Source organism: Vicia villosa, linkage group LG1 (assembly GCF_029867415.1).
Source record: "Vicia villosa cultivar HV-30 ecotype Madison, WI linkage group LG1, Vvil1.0, whole genome shotgun sequence".
Taxonomy (NCBI): Eukaryota; Viridiplantae; Streptophyta; class Magnoliopsida; order Fabales; family Fabaceae; genus Vicia; species Vicia villosa.
The window spans coordinates 216,530,653-216,549,867 of record NC_081180.1 but is presented as its reverse complement, the minus strand read 5'-3'; the positions used below and the strand labels follow the sequence as shown (position 1 = coordinate 216,549,867).

The 19,215-nt window shown below is 36.8% G+C and overlaps 1 protein-coding gene across 1 annotated transcript; it reads left to right on the top strand.

Moving 5' to 3' along the window:
- Positions 1 to 1,696: 1,696 nt before the first annotated feature.
- LOC131594861 (subtilisin-like serine-protease S) lies at positions 1,697 to 3,136 on the top strand. The gene is made up of 4 exons (XM_058867067.1): positions 1,697 to 2,057; positions 2,166 to 2,366; positions 2,411 to 2,618; positions 2,728 to 3,136. The coding sequence occupies exons 1-4, from the start codon at positions 1,697 to 1,699 to the stop codon at positions 3,134 to 3,136; spliced, it is 1,179 nt and encodes a 392-aa protein (XP_058723050.1).
- Positions 3,137 to 19,215: the final 16,079 nt, after the last annotated feature.

Here is a 19,215-nt window from a genome sequence, read left to right as displayed (position 1 = left end):
TATTGGGAGTTATTTTATATTATGATGTTTTCTAAAATATTCTTAGGATAGTTTGGACTTTAATTAGTTATTGGGCCTTTAGTTACTATTCACTACTATTATATATGTACTCATTGAGAGATGAGAAAATTATCAATCAAAGAAATCAAAGTTTATCTTTATCTTTTATTTTAATTCTCTTAATTTTTAGTGTTCTTCTTCTTTTAGTGTAGAAAACCCTAATTTCATAGTTTTGATAGGAAACTCCCTATCAATTTCATCATGTACTCAAATTCTCCTATGGATTATCCTTATCATACACCTTCATATCATCCATGAAATATTCCTCCTACCTATCCCACAAACCCCTCTTTCACAACTCCTACCACAACTTTTTCCATCTTTTCCATGGGAACTTTTTACACCATGTTACACTTGTGTTGGATCATCATCACCAAGTTTGTATCCAAATCATGGATATTCACCACATCCACCTAAGCCTAACCCATCTACATCCTACTCATCATCTCCTTATTCATATGACTACAATAATTATCATCAACAACTCCAACCAAAAAACACCTCTTTCACAATTTGTCATCAATATCAAACTCATTCTAGAAATAGAAGAGATATTGATAAGTATCTCCAAGTCACTCATCCCTCTTTTAAGAAAAGATCTAAAAAAAAAGTCTCAAAACCCTTTCCAATTCACAATACCTCCTTATATATTTTCCTTTCCTCTACAAACCAAAACCCTTAAATCCCAAACCAAAACCCTTAAATCCCCCTTTTCATTCAAGCTACGAAGAAATCACATCCATGGCAACTATTTCTCCCAAACCTTGACTACCTCTGCTCTTCCAAATGAAGATGGGAGATTCCCTCATCAGCCTCCACAACAACCTTCTGAGCGCAACTTCGTCAACCATCCCAATCGTATCAATGGCACCACCATTTCAAAACCCTATGATCCCTTTATAGTTTCCCCAGATTCCCTCTGGAAAACTGCAAACAAAGTTTCCGGAGGAGTTATTCTACTTTCAATCTTCGGCGAGGAAGCAACATCTGACCGTGACGATCCCGAAGACGTCAACATCGCCCCTCTCCTCGACAACAGTTTCAATTTCGAGACTACAAATACTGAGAATTCTCTCCTTGTACCATATGATGAAGAGGATTTTCAAAACAACCAAACCACTTACCTCGCCGATGACATTTCTGACGAAGCTTCCTCTATTGAATCCTCTCAAGACGATTTGTTCAGTGAAATCGTCAAAGCAACCGCTCTCAAACGCAAAGAGTTCGTTAAACAAGGTATTCTTAAACCTAATTCCGCCAAAGAGGATATTTCCAAAGTCATTCACGATGAACTTTATGAAGTCGACGATGCCGAAGAAATCGAGTGACTCAAGGGACTTGCAGTGAGTTCTGATGAAACTCTGGGAGATTTAATCGAATATGGTGATTTAGGTTTTAATTCTGATTCTTTGTTTGATTTATATTTTGATAGTTTAGTGAAGAGTAAGAAAGCTAGAATAGTTGAATCTAGATTTCATATGACTTCGGTTGAGCTTTTAGATGAGTGTAAAGTGGTTCCTGTTTCGGTTTACGGCAATTTAGAAATTGAAATTAGTGGCATTCAACACAATTCTGGGCTTGTAACTTCTGGTAATTAATTTTTGTGTGCTATGTTGGAAGTAAAAACGACGGACACATGTTCTTCAGAGATGCTGATAAAAGAGGAGTTGTTGATGTTAAGTTAACACTCATAACCGTTACTTCTCCTTGGAAAACTATTAGCTACAAAAACCTTACTTTAATCAAAGTTGAAAGCATCTCAGATGGATACGATGAAAGAGGATTATCAGCAACAGAAAGCTTAGATATTTACAAAGAAACCTTTTGGAGAGTTGGATCAAAATCATTTTTCGAGCTTCTCCAAAAATTGTCCACCTCAGAAACTCCACCAAGTTGTGTTATCTTTGATGTTTTTTTTTTGCCTTGGACTCTTGATGTTGGTCAAAGCTTTGGGTTATTCGGAGTATGGCTGAAATCGGAAAGCTTTAATGATTACGGTATAGGTCACGTGCCTTAAAAGTTCAAGGGAAAGTGTGTTACTGGAGATAGTTTTATGCTAGCCAATTGTAACAATAAAATCATTGGTGCGCGGTTCTATTCAAAAGGTTTTGACGCAGAAAATGGTTCTCTAAAAGGTGTTGTCAACAAGGTTTTCTTCAGATCAGCTAGAGAGAGTGATGGACATGGAACACACACAGTTTCCACCATTGTAGGATTCATTGTTGCTAATGCTAGCTTATTCGGCATTGCCAAAGGAACAGCTAGAGGTGGTGCTCCAAGTACAAGGCGTGCTATCTACAAGGCCTGTTAGTTTGGATTTTGCAATGATGCTGATCTTTTTCGGCTATAGATGATGCCATTCATGATGGTGTTGACATACTTTCCCTCTCCTTTGGTCCTAATCCTCCGCAGCCGAATTACTTCGAGGACGCGGTCAGTATTGGAACATTCCATGCTTTTCAAAAGGAGATTCTTGTTTCTGCTTCTGCTGGAAACTCCGTGTTTCCTCGAACGGCTTGCAATGTTGCTCCTTGGATCCTTATCGTTTCCGCTAGCACGTTAGACAGAGAATTCAATTCAAATATCTACCTCGGCAACCCAAAAGTCTTGAAGGGTTTTTCTCTAAACCCAATAAAAATGGAGAGTTTTCATGGTTTGACATGGAAGTGCAACTAGAGTTTCTGGAGTTCCAGCAACAAACGCTAGCCTCTGCAATAACAATACTCTAGATCCTACCTTAATCAATGGAAAAATTGTTATTTGCACAATTGAAACATTCGTTGACAATAGAGAAGAAAAATCCATACTACTAAAGCAAGGTGGTGGTGTTGGAATGATACTTATCGACCATAATGCCAAAGAAGTTGGTTTTCAGTTTGTTATCCCAACCACTATTATTGGACATGATGTTGTAGAAGAGCTTCAAGCATACATAAACACAGATAAGAACCCCATTTCTAAAATCATCCCAACAATAATTGTTGTTGGTACCAAACCTACTCCAGAAGTAGCAGCTTTCTCTTCCATGGGGACAAATATAATAACACCGGATATTATCAAGCCTGTTATCACATGACCATGACTGAATATTCTGGCAGCATGGTCTCAAGTTGAACGAGTACCTATCAACTATAACATCATTTCAGGAACAATATCTCCACTCTCATATTTATTTTCGAACCTTGAGGATAAGGTTCATGTGAACCCCGCGACAATGATAGGGAGATTAATAGAATAATTTATTATTAGTTAAATGAGTTTTATTAGTATTTTGATGTATTGGGAGTTATTTTATTTTATGATGTTTTCTAGAATATTCTTAGGATAGTTTGGGCTTTAATTAGTTATAGGGTCTTTAGTTACTATTCACTACTATTATATATGTATTCATTGAGAGATGAGAAAATTATCAATCAAATAAATCGAAATTTATTTTTATCTTTTATTTTAATTCTCTTAATTTTTAGTGTTCTTCCCCTTTTAGTGTAGAAAACCCTAATTTCATAGTTTTGATAGGAAACCCCCTATCAAAAAGCCACAAAATTCACATATTGCGCAAACCTAAGTACCAAATTTATCAATTCTAGTTTCTTCTTTTTTTATTTTTCTTCCATTGTCTCCTAAGGAGGATCAAGTCTTAAGTTCTTCCTCTGATGTCAACGGTGGTTCTGGTGACTCTAATCTATCAAGAAACCCTTGAATCCTTTTTATATCTCCATTATGGAGTGGCCATCTTGCCTTTGTTTCAACACAACTTATCACAAAAATTAAAACCATTAGAAGTGATAACGTTTCTGAATTCTTAAGTCTTGCAATAATATTTTTGCACTTCTTTAATCAGTTATACATTCTTCTATAATTCTAGTTTTTTATCCTTAAAATAACTAAATGATGGAATATTTCTACTTGCTTTTTATTCATATTTTTCATGATGCCCATCTATCAATGGATTCCTTAACACTAACAAATTGTTATCTATTTCTAAAATGATCAACCAAAGAAACAAATATGTAACATTAATCCATATGAAAAAATAAGTCATTAAAATTAATTTATATCACACAAAAGATTACGTATTCATTAAATTTGTACTTTGCTACAAAAGTATAATGAGGATAACCCCTTAATGTATAGAGTTGTCTGTGGTGTTTATGATATTCGGATATGTTTAGGGCTTACTCATGTAGGGTTGTTAAATGTTCTGCGTATGAATTTTGAGTGAAATATATGATCCCTTCTTGATCCTAAGGATGAGATATTTATAAAGGCTCCTAGAGTCTGGGCTAAAGAGCCGAAAATCAATTTTCCCTTACTTCCATGCCTAGAGAACATGACAAAGAAGAGACTTTTCCACCCTAGAATCATGCGGGAAGTGGTTTTATGTGTCAGCTCTCTCTTCTTCCAGTCATCGCATGGACACACATCACCACCCACATTTACTGAACAAGTGAGGGTTACTTCGTATGGCCCAAGCCCAATAGGGCGACCAATCACCAAATTCGGGCGACCTTATGCCCTATCTCGATTGGCCTATAACTTTTCTAGGAAACTCGTTTCTAGTTGGTGTGTTTGGCTTTCACTACCATAAAATTATCATATAGTGACCGAAAAGTTTCAATCATTCTAGCCACTAAAATTTGACATGTAAAATTTTAGAAGTCGCTAAATCGATCACAAAATGAAATTAGCCATCGAGTTAGCAATTGCAATTTTGTGATTGCATACTCAATCTCAAAAAACAATTATATATAAAATTTACTTTATAAAAAAACTAAGCGGCTAGAATTTTGGTCACTAATAATTTTTGTTTTTTCTCTCTATTTTTCTAATTCTCTCACAGAATTTTTAACATTTTTCTAATTTTTAATAAAAGTTTCATATTTTTATTGTTTTAAAAATAAAATATATATTTTCATAAAAAAATTGATAGTACAAATTTATTAATTTCATAAATAATGTAATTTAGTTGTTATTTTATTTGAATTTTTTTATTACATTAATAATATATATAAATTTCAATACACTTTTAAACATATAAATTTGTATGTCCTAGTGGTCGGAAATTTATTCCACGCGCTTAAACGAACTCAAAACGGTCACAAATTTCGTCTACATTAGTCACAATGTTGGTCATTGAATACGTCGCTAAAGGTTAGCGACTAGCACTTTTCCAACTGAAAAGTGGCTGTCACAAAATGTTACAGTGACCAACTTTTAATCTTTTTTAGTCTCTAGTTTGGTCACTAAACGTGAGGTTTCTAATAGCGCTTCCTTTCTTCTTCACAAGTTACCCCTTCTTGAGACCTAACAAAATTATCTCAGTACACAGTCCCTTAAGAAATAGGGCTTGGAAAGGACGAAGTGATTTAGTTCAAACGCTTCAAGTCCTTATATTTGGATCTACCCCTAAATAGCTATTCAGATAAACTTATGGAGAATCCCTCTAACAGAGTTCAAGACGAGTCCCTAAAGTAAAGTTCGAGGAGAGTCCCTAGAGTAGGGCTTGGGGAGAATACCTTGAGTAGGGCTTGGGGTGAGTCCCTCAAGCATAACTTAGGGTGAGTCCCTCAAGTAGAGCTTATAGTGAGTCCTTCAAGTGCCACACACAACTAAACGTGCATCATTAAATGCATCTAATGATGGACTTGTCTAGAGAAGTAAATTGGTCTGGGTCCCATGCACGTTTAAGATATGTGTGGGAATCTATTACCAATCGTTTGTGTGACTAGTGAGTGGTTACTCATTACCTACTCGACCTAGTTTTAGATCTTTATAAAGAGGGGTTTAATCTATACTTCCTTAAGTTTTAGATCATCTCTTATTCAAACTCACACATGAACCCTCTCACCAAGCTCAAACAAAACTTGCCTTCGAACATAACCAAGCTCGTTTCTACCTTCACTTGTTTATAGTTATAGGCTTTCACTCCTCCTCTTCCTTTTCTTTTTTCAATGGAAAATGTTAGGGATTTAGATGTGAGTGATAATTTGGAAGAGCCTTCAAATAATAGAGACTAGGTTTAAATGTATTTGTGTTTCCTCAAAAACTGTGAGCGGACGCACATATCAATCGACAATAGGATTTTAGAGATATATGTGTTTGGGATTTATGAGAGCATTAATATTTACGATAGTGTGAGTGATAGTGAATTTGTTAGAAGAAGGCAACTTATTTAGAGGGGGTGAATAGATCCCCAATTATATGGATAGCACATAATGCCCAGATCAATTCATCTAATCTGAATTGTTATCGAAAAACTCGAATATGCGTTAAAACCAATAAGAATTGCAATGATAGAAAAGAAATTGAGACAATGTATTGCAACAACCAACACAATACGTTTGAATATGATTACACTGGTAATGTGTTTCAAACAAAATATAGAGTAACAAAAACTGAGTGAAGCAATTTATTGAACGATTGTTGTGCTTTCCATTTTGATCATAATTTTACTATGGTTTTGATGATTTTAAATTTAATTACAATCACAAGGATTGTAACCAACTTAACAAAAAAGTTTTAAAATTATAAAGAAATCATCTAACCGTATCGATTTCACAATTACCGAATTCAACAATTTGCTATTGAAAGTAAATGAGAGAGAGAGAGATGACACAATGATTTATTTAGGAAGTTCACCAATTCTTCCTCTCTATGACTACTTCTGCCCCTAATTTAAAAGGAATTGATATAATCAATCTTACTTTGCAAAATTCTTTTACAAGAGAAATGTAGCAATCCAACCTACAAACCATATGTTTGTTGTTGATCATAACTCTTTCTTTTCCCTTGAGCTTGATCAAGTATCCCATAATACCAATTTGATTCTCCCTTTAACGTTACTCCTGACCACCATTCTTTAAAGCTTTCACTCGGTTGAATCCAAATTGTGAATTATTATAACCTGATAATACAAATTGACCCGCCGGTTACCGTCACTTCTTCCATGGAACCATTTTCTTTGATGCTTTCACTCATCTGAACCGAATTGCAAATTATTGTGACCCAAGACTCCCAAATGATCCGCTGGACACTGCTACTCCTTCGACAGAACCACCTTCTTCAAAGCTTTCACTCGGCTTAATCCGAATTGCAAAGTCTTGTGCAAAACCCCCTCAAATCAACACCTTGATCTTGGAGGACAAACCCTAACTGGTTTTTTCCAATGAAACACCTAAATATTCTTTACCCATTTTACAATTCAACAACCTAAATTGGACGTTATCAATCAAATCTAGATAGCACTCAACAAGAATGATTATGTGTAATTGTTATGTGTATGCATAAATGATTGAAAATGAAGAGAACTCTTTGTATGTTTATGGTTTCATCCCTTTTTAAATGATGCCTGTATGAGGTATTTATATGTGTGCAAGTTGGAGGCAAAAGAAAAACTAGAGGTTTAGAAAAGAATGCAAAATTTCAAAAATATTTACACATGTGTTGACAAATGTAAGTCATGTGCTGAATTGTTTTGACACATGTGTCAGCACATGTATATCATGAGTCGACTTATAGTTATAAATTTTCTGCTATGTGCCTACCTGAAGAGCCTTATGAGTTAACTCATGCAAATAGAAGCTACAAGCTTCAAAAAACAAGTACACGTGTCTACTCATACGACCTGCGTGTCAACTCATATAAGAGATTTTTCTTCTATGAGTCGACCTGAAAGCCATCATGTGTCGACACAGACCAACTGAAGCTACAGTATGTGTCAAAAAATGCAAATAGAGCCTATAGGCTTTAAAACGTATGCACATGTGTCGACTCATATATCGTATGTGTCGACACATATACCTGTTTTCATATAAAAACATATTTTTAATGCATAAAACCTTTTCTAAATGCATTCTAAGCTTCCTAATACTAAGACCCGCATTTAGACTAAGAGATATTGTCTAGTATACAAAAAATGCTAAAGTTTTTTTAGTTTTGACATCATGCAAAACATCTCTAATGAGATAGTTTCCATATTTTACCAAATACGTGTTATGCTTGTGTTCACTCAGTGGTCATTGGCAATTGATCATCATCTATCTTCTGACGATTATGGTAGTTACGTTATATTCCTTAGACAAACCACTTGAACCAAAGATGAAATGTGTAATTTCTACATAAGTTTATATGAGGCTTTTAGTAATATTTTCTTTGACTTTGTACTTAGTTTAATGTGTAATATGTTTAAATCTTTTTCATTATATAGAGTTGTGGAGCGGCACAATATGTTGAAAGAAGTTAGAAGTAAAAAGCCCACATATTTTATGCCTTCGGTAAGTGGATTACCTGTTACATTCATTTATCTATAGTTACATGCTTATATGGTTATATATTCATGAAATGTTTATATTTGTAAGGCAAAATACCTTTTTTTGTCCCTTAACTTTCACTCGGGGTGTAGTTTGGTCCCTTAATTTTCAAAAAAGTTCAAATAACTCCCTTATCTATTAAAATGTTATCTCGCAATTCCCTTCATACTATTTTGTGGAAACTGACGTTTGGAACTACTTGCGTGGCATATGACGCGGAGGTTGAGCTTCATCTCCTTCGTTAAAAGGATCCTGAGCTTCAGCTTAGTCATGAAATCCAGAGTTTGAAGAAATTAGAGCTTAGGGTTAAATTGAAAGTATCAATTTTATCGTTCGAAGAAATTGATAGCTAGGGTTTTTCAGAAATCCAGAGTCATGAAATTGTCGACTTGTTCTTCCTCTATGTTACAAGGAAGCCATGAGGGTTTGTACTCCCAGTGTAACACCCCGAATTTAATTAATTATTTAATTGAATTGATCCATGATTTATTCTTTGGAATTAGTTGAAGTCGGGATTTATTAGTATTATTCTAAAGGCGTAATTTGGATTAATGTGTTGATTTGTGGAGTTAAGTTATGGATCGATTGTAGATGTGGAGTATTATTGGAAATAATATTCGCTTATGTTGTGTGGTTATTTAATTATGTGTGTAATTTGGCTTAACTGAGTAATTAGAGAGATATTATGAATTGGGCCTAAGTGGTAGAACATGTCAATAGATGGATTATGGGTTAAGCCCATTAGTGAGATAGTAAGAGTTAGGGTTTTAGAGATTTAATCTCATAACTCATTTTGCAGAGAGAGAAGATAAAGAAGTGAAAGAAGAGAATAAGAGAGGAAGCTTGGGCATAAAGGGGAAGAACTCCATTGAAGAAGGTGAAGCTTTTACTATGGTAAGGATGGGGTTCTTACTCTCTAAGGGTTGGCATGATGATGGGTATTATAGAGATTAGGTTTCATAATTGAAATCCATGAATGTGTGAAGAATTGCAATATTGATGAATGTTGGAATTGATAAATGGTTTGCTGCAATTTTGATGTATTATTAGAGGTTGAGATGAGTGGATGATGTTGTGATTTGTGTTCAACCCTTAGCCTTTCAATTTCATAGTCTTGTATTCTTAGGGTTTATGCTAGATTTCATGAAATTGGTGGTCTAAACATGTTTTGGTATGATATGATGATGATAAATGATGTATATGTTAGAAGTGAATTAGTAGTGTTTTCATTTGTCAAATTAACTACCTTTTGAGCTAAAAGTGAACATATCTTGTGCTTTTTAAGGATTTTACGGTTAGAATTGAACTCTAGAGGTTCGATGCTAATTGTGGAATCATTTGCGTCACTTTGGGTGTTATTTGTGCAGATATTGAATTTACGAAGCAAAGGCGAAGAAATACGCAGGGTTAGAGGCTCTAAAGAAGAGAAATCACAAGAAGTGGGATTAAGCAAAGGGAGAGCCGCACCAATCATGGTCGAGACGCGCAAGAACATTCTGACTTTGGTTCGCGCCGCGCCAGTCCGCGCCGTGCCGCGGTGGCTGCGTTACAAGGACAAATTGTTATAAATAGAAGCCCTAATCCTCATAAGAGGGAGATGCTTTGGTGAACGAATTTCAGAGAGTAATCATATTCCAGAGCATAAAGCAATTTTCGACGGAGAATTCAACATCAATTGAAGACATTCCCTTGATGAAGATGAATCCCTCCATGAAATCTTGTGTGTTCTTCATGTCTATGGAGAGCTAAACCCCATTGTGTTGAGTTTAAGGTAGTAGTTAACCTATGAAGATACAATTACTTTGATTAATTCCTGTGAATAATTGTTTAAGCTTTATTATCAATGAAAAACCTTGCTTTTATTTTATATCATTGTTGAACTATCAGTCGAGAGATAGGGTTTATACTTTCGCCCTAGGTTTTTACATTGACTTGTTGATTAATACTCAGAGATGAGGTTTTGAAGAAGTTTTCATAAATCATCATTGTTTATTCCCTTTATCTTTATAGTTATTCTGAGAGATCGAATATCATACCTGTAGAGGTGGTTCTAGATTGATCATTAGACATAATATCAGTTTTGAGGATGAATGAAGATAATAACTTAAATAATGTTCACTTGTGGATTAATTGATTATTGTATGTGAATAGGTTGATGAACCCTAGAACTCAACATATTCATTCACCATTATTATTCGTCTTTAAGCTTTCATTCATTTAAATCTTATTTTGTCAATTACAATTCGAGATCACATAATCAAATCAATACTTTTCATGACTTATTATAAATTAACTAAAGAACGGCAGTAATATTACTCAGTCTCTGTGGATACGATATATTAGAAAATATTTATCCAAAAATACTTTCAATAAATTGGCGCCGTTGCCGGGGATTGTGTCAATATTGCACGCATTGCAATAGTTTTTATTGTGAGTTACTTCCATTAATCTGGTTGTTTCACGTATTTGTTAGTTTTGCAGATTTAGTGTATGCGCATCAAAGTTTCCAGCGATCAACTTCTTTTTGATCCCGAGATCGAAAGGACCGCTAAGAGATTGAACAGCAAAACACGAAAAAGAGCAAGCATAGCAAAGGCAAGAGACAACGCAACTACGACTTCGTCACAGTCTTTAGAAACAATTGACGAGTCGTCTGAAGGACTTTCCTTCCACGAATTATTCGAAGACGAGCAAGAAGCCAGCATACAACCCACGGTTGTAAACATGGACGCCACAGCTCCCTGTGCAAATAATCCGCGTCTCAATCCTTAATTCGCAAGAACTGCCGCCAACGGGCATCTGAATTGAAGATCGGTATTCTATAGCTCATCTGTGCAAGTCCTTTCGCCGGATTGGACCATGAAGATCCATACACTCATCTGACTCGGTTCTACGAGCTAGCAGGTACTACAGGTGTAGCCCAAGCAGAGGAAGAGACTTTATTCAAAAGGTTATTCCCACATTCTTTGCTATCAAAGGCTAAGGATTGGTATCTAGATCAACCTAAAACAGTTATGACTGATTGGAATACTCTGGAAGAAAAATTCTTGGAACGGTTTTACTCTCAAAACCGATTCTTTGATGCTAAATCAGCAATTGCGGTATTCTCTCAAGGAAGTAATGAATCACTAAATGAAGCTTGGGAAATATTTAAAGCCATGCTGAGAAAGTGCAAGGGGAACGGATTTGCCGAAGTCGATCAAATTCACATGTTCCGCAACGGTCTTACACCTACTAATAAGACACTATTAGATGTCACTGCTGGTGGCTCGTTAATGTCCAAGACAACTGCTGAAGCAATCGAGATGATCGAGAGAATGGCTTTGAATGATCGACAAAGTAATCATGATCATACGGTCAGAGATAAGAAACCAGGGGTGTTGGAGCTAACTAATAGTGATGCTCTACTTGCTCAGAACAAATTGCTAACTTCACAAGTGGAGCTTTTGACACAACAAATGTCCAAACTTCCACAACAAATCAAAGAGCTTAATGGAGTTTCAAATTCTTACCAGGTTTCTAAGTGTGAATTATGCAAGGGAGATCATCAAACCGAATTTTGTCCACTAGTCTTGGCAGAAGAGGTGAACTATATGAACAACAACCAAGGACCAAGGCAAAAATCAATACCCAAACCCTCCGCCGTATCAACAGAATTATCCTCCAAGGAATAGCAACCAAGGGTATCAGCAAAGACCTAACAATCAAGGGTACCAACAACAAACGTTTCAACCTTACACCCAACCACCGCCGCAACAACAAGGAGGACAATCTAAGTTGGAAGAGACCATGAATCAATTCATACAAATGTCAATGACAAATCAGAAAAACCAGGAAGTTATAATTAAAAATCTGGAGACTCAAGTGGGGCAACTGGCTAAACAAATTGCAGCTACTCAGTCGAATGCGACATTCTCCGCCTACACTCAAGAGAATCCTAAAGAGCATTGCAAAGCAGTTGTAACTAGAAATGGTCAGAAAGGTGATGAGGCGGAAATTGAAATCAATAACACCGAGAAGGAGGATAATAATCGGGTTACGGAAGATGAGGAGAATGAAATCGTAGTAAGTGATATGAATAAAGATGCTGAAAGAGAAACAGATGAGACCAAGAAGGGAAGAGAGAGAATGGAGAAAAGAAAAAGTGCTAAGAAAAAGGTACCAGATAATGTGATACCAAGCCAACATGTACCATACCCCCACGCCCCATCAAAGAAGGACAATGCTAGGAAATATGCCAGGTTTATGAGCATCTTCAAACAACTCCACATAAACATCCCATTCGCTGAAGCGTTAGAGCAAATGCCCAAATATGCTAAATTCATGAAGAACATGCTCACAAGGAAAAAGGGATACACAGATGAAGAAACTGTGGTACTCGATGCCCAATGTAGTGCCGTAATCCAAAGAACTACTCCAAGAAAGGAATCCAATCCGGGATGAGTTACCTTGTCATTAAACATTGGAGGTAACTTCCCTGGTGATGGGTTGATTGATCTAGGGTCTAGCATCAACTTAATCCCTTTATCCATTGTCAAGAAACTAGGCAATATTGTGATGAAGCCTACCAGGATAACATTACAATTAGCCGACAAGTTTATCACTTCACCATATGGAGTGGTTCAAGATTTGTTAGTAAAAGTAGATAAGTTCTTCTTCCTAGTGGACTTTGTGGTAGTCGACATGGAAGAAGATCAGGAGGTACCAGTAATTCTAGGAAGGCCATTCATGAAAACTGCCCGAATGATGATTGATATGGATGCGGGGGTCATGAAAATAAGGGCGCAAGATGAAGAGATAAAGTTTAATCTGTTCAAAGACAAGAAGCACCCTAAGACCAAGATTGATACTTTCCGAATTGATGCCACCAAGGAAGAATCCAAAGACGAAAAAACTCAACCTTAGAGCTACTTTCAAGTTGGACAAAAGGTACTCTTGTGTAAATCAAAGCTAAAAGTATTACCGGGTACAGCGAAACCAAAATGGTCGGGACCATTGGTAGTGATCGGAAAAATAGCAAGTGTACTATTTTCACCGATGTAGTAATAATGGGTTTTACCCCAAGTATCGATCACGAGGATTGCGTAGGAAAGATAAATTATTGTAAGCAGTCAATTAAACAAAAGAGCATATGAGGTTTTTATATTGGAATAATAAAATTCAAATAAATAAGCTGAAAGTAAAATGCTTTTGTGTATAAATTTAGAGTAATGCCAAGGTAGGTGTATGATCAGCCTTCTAATGACTCTGTAATAAGATCTCTTTAACAAGTTCATATGATGCAACTATTTGTTCTTAAGGGTGTTTTCCTAAGTCCTTAGTGAAAACCTTTTGGTTTGCAACCCTAATGCCTAAGTCCTTAGAAACAAAGGTTTGTGAACCAAAGATGTAAATAATCAAGAATTTTTCAAATAACCTTACGGTATCCCTAGGCCTAGGTGATAACAATAAGATTTAATTGTTTAAAAACCTTAACAACCGTAGTCCTACAGATTGTTAACCGTGGATCAATCTTGTTTTGCCGACAAAGAAAGCAATAAAAACACTAAACAATTAAATTGCAAAATATGAAAGCTTGATTAAAGAACAACGATATTCAGAGTCATTACAATGCAAATCAGGGACACCCCCCTGGCATTGGGGGGTTTAGCCTCTCATAATATTCAAGAAAACAGAATCAGAAAGTTTAGACATTTACAAAAGAGTAGGAGAACTCTGATCTTCAATGGTTTCCACCGTTGAATCTCTTCGTCTTCCACAACCTTGATGAAGCTATCTTTCTCTGCTGTGGAATTCTATCGTACGATCAAAAGTGTCTTCTCATTGTATCTCAATCCTCTTTTAATCCCTCTAGGTTTTCAGATCTCCGCCGCAATACCCAAACTGCCCCTGAACTTTAAAAAAAATGGAAAAACCAAAATTCAGAAATTCTGTCCGCACAGCTGACACGGCCGTGTCACCAGACCGTGTCAGCTTCTGGTCTTAGGGCTGAGTTTCTTCAGGGGGTCTGACACGGCCGTGTCAGGTGACACAGTCAGACCGTGTCCGCCTCTGCCCATAAGCTCTTTTTTTGCTTTTTGCTCCCTTTTCTCACACCTCTTGGCTATGCGATCTTCCATAAATCCGAAGCTAACCTGAAACCATTACCAAACGAGATCAAAAGCATCTAATTTACAATGAGAATGACACAAAAACAAACTGCACACAAAATAACTAGAATTAGATGAATCAAAGAAAAACACTTAAAAACAACCACAAAGTGTTACCAAGTATGGCGATCTTATGCCGAATTTATGACGAAATTAAGTAGAAATGGTGACCGATCACAACCCCAAACTTATCTCATTGCTTGTCCTCAAGTGATGCAAGAGATCAAACAGAGGTCACCTTAAACTTTTCTTTTCCACAACATAGTCGATGTCTTTCACAACTTACTTCCCTTTCTTGATTAGGCTTTTGGGCTTATCGAACCTTGTTGTCCATCACACTTCACAACAGAGTGTATTTCACCTGCAAACTTTTTACACTTCTCACATTGTCTCTCGGGGTTAGAGTGCTTTTCGCTCAACATCACGATATGCAATATCAACCCTTGACTTTGCATACATCCTACTTTCACTACACAAAAATAATTCACACACTTTTAAGGACTTTTTAGGTTGTAACGGGGCTGAGGTGGAAGGAAGGATAAACAAGGAATTGATATGCACATGGTTTGTGAACTAGCACTTATGTTATTCTTCTTGTCTTTGTGTTCGGTTTTGTGTGAGGGGGTTTCTTCTTAGACTCTCCTTTTCACCTAATTAACAGGCAATCAACATCGTTCGAGTCTTTCAAATCTTTTTAGGCAAGTGTTTCAAACTTTTTTTTTCTTGTGCTTTACACACTTTTCTTATTTCTTTTTTTTTCATATCACACTTGCCCTTTATTTTCTTAAGCACCACCCCAAACTTACAACTTCACACCAGTTCAAAAGAAACAATAATTACACAAGTGCCAAACAAAAATGATAGAATTATGGTTAAGGATGACATGTGTGGGTTGAAACAAACAAGGGGGAATGGCTCAACGGGTTTAACGAGGGATAAAACAAACAAAAATGAAGGACGGAAAGGCTCTAGGGAGAACAAACAAGTGCCTCATTGTGTGACTTCATATTTGTACTGTGTCGGTAGAACAAACGCAAAATTAGAGAGATAAAGTCATACCTGATTTCACTCTCATGATGATCTTTACACGTGTTTGGCTTTTTATGTTCCTCACCATGTAGGCTAAGTTTGCAGCTTCAACACACCCTTTATGTCATGTGGTTTTCTTTTCCGGCTCGATTTCACCACTTACCTTCTCAGTCCAGTTCTTCAAGTTGCGTCCGACACTTTCGGCTATGTCCACTTCCAAAGTACCTCGAGAGATTAAGTTCAGGTTGCACCTTTCATCCACTAACTACCATTCATCATTCATTCAGCATCCATCACTCAATCTATAACACAATGTCAACACAACACACAAACAAAAACAAAAAATGGAAATCAACTAAAAGCAACTGAAAGGAACCCCTCCCACACTTGAACTAAACATTGTCCTCAATGTTTTAGAACCAGCCTCGGAGAGGTTGCTTACAGATGTATTGCATTCCAATGATCACTTCCTAGCTTCCACTGGAGATGCTCTCTTTTATTTCCTGAAAATAAGACAAACAACTAGAAAAATTAATTATTAAAACCGTGGGTTGCCTCCCACGAAGCGCTTCGTTTAACGTCGCATGGCTCGACGGTCCATTACCCTTTTTTATGGAGGGTATTTCCTTTTCCAAACCTTGTTGCTTGCCACTTCCGCAACCGCGAACTCATGAAGATGAAAAGCCTGGATAAATTTTCTCTTCAATTTGCTTCCCACATTTTTCTCGACTTCCTTAGCTTTCTTAGGACTTTTGATAGTTACATAATTTGGTTCCACCCTAGAGGCTATGCTTGAAACTTTTTCTTGGAGGTGTTTAGGACTTTTGTCTTCTCCCTCACTTTCGATCATACCAACAGAAGCTTGATCATGTACACCTGCACTTTGTTTCTTGACTTCTAACATCTTCAAGGTTACTTCTTCATCAAATGATTTCACCGTTAGTGTCCCTTTCTCAATGTCAAAGTTGCAACGACTTGTTAACAAAAAGGGTCTCCCAAGAAGGATAGGAGTTTCTTCATCTTCAGGAATGTCCATGATGTGGAAGTCAACAGGGAATACAAACTTATCAATCTCCACCAGTACATCTTCAGCTACCCCATGAGATTTCTTGATGGTGTGATCAGCGAACTTTAATTTTGTCTCACTTTCGCTTATCTTTCCCAATTCAAGCTTTTTGAAGATAGATAGTGGCATTAAACTCACACTAGAACCAGAATCAATGAGTACCTTTTTAAACATTTTGTTCTTGATTGTGCATGGTATCGCCACTGCTCCAGGATCTTTCTTCTTGATGGGGATCTTCCTTGCTGGCGAGACTATACCACACTTTTCAGTTGCAATTTCTAGTTCTCCTCCCACGGGTCTCTTTTTAGCAATCACCTCCTTCATAAATTTCTTATACAACGGCATGTGCTCAAGTGCTTCAAAGAAGGGGAGATTGACTTCTAGCTTTTTAAACAAAGCTGCAAACTTCTCAAAATCCTTTCCTGTTGAATTCTTCTTTGTCACTCTAGAAGGAAAAGGTAGCTTGATTGTTGGTTTAGCATTTTGCTTATTTTTCTCTTCAAGTTGCTTAACCGGTGGTATCACAATTTCGGGCTCTTTCACATTCTCTCTTATCTCCAAATATACCTCAATCACCAAGGGATCATCCATTTCCTCTTCTTCTTTTTCTGATTCTGCCACTTTCTTACTCCTTGTAGTAACAGCATTAATCTTCTCTTCGTCTTTCGGATTTTTCACAGTTGAGCTTGGAAGGGTACCTTGTGCCTGTAGAGTGAGATGATGTGCTATTTGACCCATTTGAACTTCCAGATTTTTGATTGAAGCTGTGGTGTTCCTGAGGTTGGTTCTTGTCTCTTCTTGAAACTGAGAATTTTGAGCTGCCATTATTTCAATAGCGATCTCCCAATCTGCTTTTTTTTGTACCTGTTGTTGCCCTTGAGTTTGGAACTGTTGTGGATAGTGTTGGAATTGTTGCTGATATGAAGGTTGTTGTTGAGTTGATCCTTGCTTTTGAAAGTTTCCTTGTTGGTCTTTCCATGCGAAATTAGGATGATTTTTCCAACCTGGATTATATGTATTGGCATATGGATTATTTTGCCTCAACATATGAATCTGCTCCACCTGTTCTTGCGTTGCCACACAATGCATCGCAAAATGCGGTCCACTACATATTTCACAAACAACTGAGGCGACTGGCTCAACTTGTGCTACTTTCTGTTCACTAATATTCATCTTTTTCAATCTTCTTTCTACTTCAACCGCAATTTGTTCTTCCATTTTAACTACCTGATCAGCAAGCTTCAAATCAATTTTACCTTCCGGTTGACTCATTGCACGGTCATATAACTCAATATGCTCATTAGCGGCAATAGCTTCTATGATTCTCTTGATACCAGTGGCTGTTGAAAAATTTGTTGAGCCACCGGCGGCAGTATCGATAAGCTGTTTAGTCTTAAGTCGGAGACCATTAACAAAAGTCTGCATTTGTTCGGTTGGGTCCATGTTATGAGTAGGACAAGCCACCAAACACCTATTGAACCTTTTATATGCATCTCCCAGCGATTCCCCTTCTTTCTGCTTAAAATTCACGATATCATATCTTTTTCGAATGAAGACTGAAGCAGGGAAATACTCATTCAAGAAGGCGGTTTCCATCTGTTGCCATGTTGTGATGCTTCCAGCTGGAAGTGAGTAAAACCATTCTTCTGCATCTTCGGATAAAGTAAATGGGAACATCACAAGTCTCTTGGCTTCTTCAGAATGGCCTTCTATTTTTAATGATGTTGTTGTGGTGAGGAATCTCTGTAAATGCTTATTTGCATCTTCATTGATTCTTCCAGCAAAGGGTCTGCTCTCTAGCTGACGAATAGTAGAAGGATGTAGTTGGAAGTGTGCCACGTTAACCGGTTGATTTACTATGGTCATTCTTCCAAGCGGTGCATTGGCCCTTCCATAATCACCCAAAAGTCTCTCTGGAGGAGGTGGATCACCTGCCATAGTTTCAGGCTCAGAATCTGACTGCTCAGACTGAATAGATATTACTTCTTCGTCTTCTGATTCTGAAACTACAGGTGATTCTTCTTTCGATGCCAGTCTTTTCCGCTTAACTTCTCGGAGTCGTGCTCGCAATACTCTTTCGGGTTCTGCGTTAAAAAGAAGTTCAGCTGAGGATTTACCTCGCATACAAGATTACACAGTTATTAGTTGGGAGTAAACAATAAAAATAAATAAGTAAATAAAAATCAAATTTTTGCAAAAGAAATAAAATTTTAATTGCAGAGCAATAAAATTTTAATTGACTGAATAATAACTTATATTTTGGCAATCCCCGGCAACGGCGCCAAAAACTTGATCGGAAAAATAGCAAGTGTACTATTTTCACCGATGTAGTAATAACGGGTTTTACCCCAAGTATCGATCACGAGGATTGCGTAGGAAAGATAAATTATTGTAAACAGTCAATTAAACAAAAGAGCATATAGGGTTTTTATATTGGAATAATAAAATTCAAATAAATAAGCTGAAAGTAAAATGCTTTTGTGTATAAATTTAGAGTAATGCCAAGGTAGGTGTATGATCAGCCTTCTAATGACTCTGTAATAAGATCTCTTTAACAAGTTCATATGATGCAACTATTTGTTCTTAAGGGTGTTTTCCTAAG